The sequence below is a fragment of the Homarus americanus genome, unplaced genomic scaffold, assembly GCF_018991925.1.
Source record: "Homarus americanus isolate GMGI-L3 unplaced genomic scaffold, GMGI_Hamer_2.0 scaffold43818, whole genome shotgun sequence".
Lineage (NCBI taxonomy): Eukaryota > Metazoa > Arthropoda > Malacostraca > Decapoda > Nephropidae > Homarus > Homarus americanus.
In genome coordinates this window covers 1-1,845 of record NW_024711317.1, presented here as the reverse complement: position 1 = coordinate 1,845, position 1,845 = coordinate 1, and the positions used below count along the sequence as shown (strand labels likewise).

At 54.4% G+C, this 1,845-nt stretch overlaps 1 protein-coding gene across 1 annotated transcript; it reads right to left on the bottom strand.

The window, feature by feature from the left end:
• Positions 1-764: 764 nt before the first annotated feature.
• LOC121857996 (mucin-2-like) lies at positions 765-1,598 on the bottom strand (the record flags this gene model as incomplete). The annotated part of the gene is made up of 1 exon (XM_042354230.1): positions 765-1,598. A coding segment is annotated over one exon (834 nt), but the record flags the coding sequence as incomplete, so codon positions are not given.
• Between the last annotated feature and the right edge of the window lie 247 nt (positions 1,599-1,845).

Here is a 1,845-nt window from a genome sequence, read left to right as displayed (position 1 = left end):
AGTGCCACGGTGTTTGGTGAACTGAGTGCCACGGTGTTTGGTGGACTGAATCACGGTGTTTGGTGGACTAGTACCACGGTGTTTGGTGGACTGAGTGCCACGGTGTTTGGTGGACAGTGCCACGGTGTTTGTTGGACTGAGTATCACGGTGTTTGGTGGACTGGTGCCACGGTGTTTGGTGGACTGAGTGCCACGGTGTTTGGTGAACTAGTGCCACGGTGTTTGGTGGACTGAGTGCCACGGTGTTTGGTGGACTGGTACCAGGTGTTTGGTGGACGGAGTGCCACGGTGTTTGGTGGACTGAGTGCCCGGTGTTTGGTGGACTGAGTACCACGGTGTTTGGTGGACTGAGTACCACGGTGTTTGGTGGACTGAGTGCACGGTGTTTGGTGGACTGGAGTGCGCAGTGTTTGGTGGACTAGTGCCACGGTGTTTGTGACGGAGTACCACGGTGTTTGGTGGACTAAGTGCCACGGTGTTTGGCGACGTGCCACGGTGTTGGTGAACTAGTGCCACGGTGTTTGGTGGACTGAGTGCCACGGTGTTTGGTGGACTGAGTACCACGGTGTTTGGTGGACGAGTGCCACGGTGTTTGGTGGACGGAGTGCCACGGTGTTTGATGGACTGAGGTGCCACGGTGTTTGGTGGACTGAGTACCACGGTGTTTGGTGGACTGGTGCCACGGTGTTTGGTGGACTGAGTGCCACGGTGTTTGGTGGACAGGTCTACGGTGTTTGGTGGACTAGGACACGGTGTTTGGTGAACTAAGTGCCGGTGTTTGGTGGACTGAGTGCCGCGGTGTTTGTTGGACTGGAGTGCCACGGTGTTTGGACTAAGTGCCGCGGTGTTTGGTGGACTGAGTGCCGCGGTGTTTGGTGGACTGAGGTGCCACGGTGTTTGATGGACTGGGTGCCACGGTGTTTTAGTGGCTGAGTGCCGATGTTTGATGGATGGGTGCCGGTGTTTGGTGGACAGTGCCACGGTGTTTGGTGAACTAGTGCCACGGTGTTGGTGGACTGAGTACCGCGGTGTTTGTGGTGGACTGCACGGTGTTTGGTGGACTGAGTGCCGTTGTTTGGTGGACTGGGTGCCACGGTGTTTGGTGGACTGAGTGCCACGGTGTTTGGTGGACTAGGTGCCACGGTGTTTGGTGAACTGAGTGCCGGTGTTTGGTGGACTGAAGTACCGCGGTGTTTGGTGGACTGAGTACCGCGGTGTTTGGTGGACTGAGTGCCGCGGTGTTTGGTGGACAGGTGCCGTTGTTTTGGTGGACTGAGTGCCGCGGTGTTTGGTGGACTGAGTGCCACGGTGTTTGGTGGACTGAGTGTCACGGTGTTTGGTGAACTGAGTACGGTGTTTGTTGGACTGAGTGCACGGTGTTTTGGTGGACTAGTACCGCGGTGTTTGGTGGACAGGTGCCACGGTGTTTGGTGGACTGAGTGCACGGTGTTTGGTGAACTGAGTGCCACGGTGATTGGTGGACTGGTGTACCGCGGTGTTTGGTGGACAGAGTGCCACGGTGATTGGTGGACTAGTACCGCGGTGTTTGGTGGACTAGTACCGCGGTGTTTGGTGGACTGAGTGCCATGCAAGAAGAGCTAGGAGTAAGAGAACACGTAAGTAATGAAACAAAACACAAAATAGATAATTAGAGACACAGGTAATAACGGAATAAAATATAATCATGGAAGAATTAAGAGACAGAAAAGGAAAAATCGCGTGAATTTTCTCCCCTCCTGATAGGTGAGGTGGTGAGTAGTTTGGTTCATCAGTCTGTTTGTTTCAAATGCACTGAGCTGAGGACGTTGAAACCTCATCTGAAATGGGTTGGTGGGAGTCATGAGC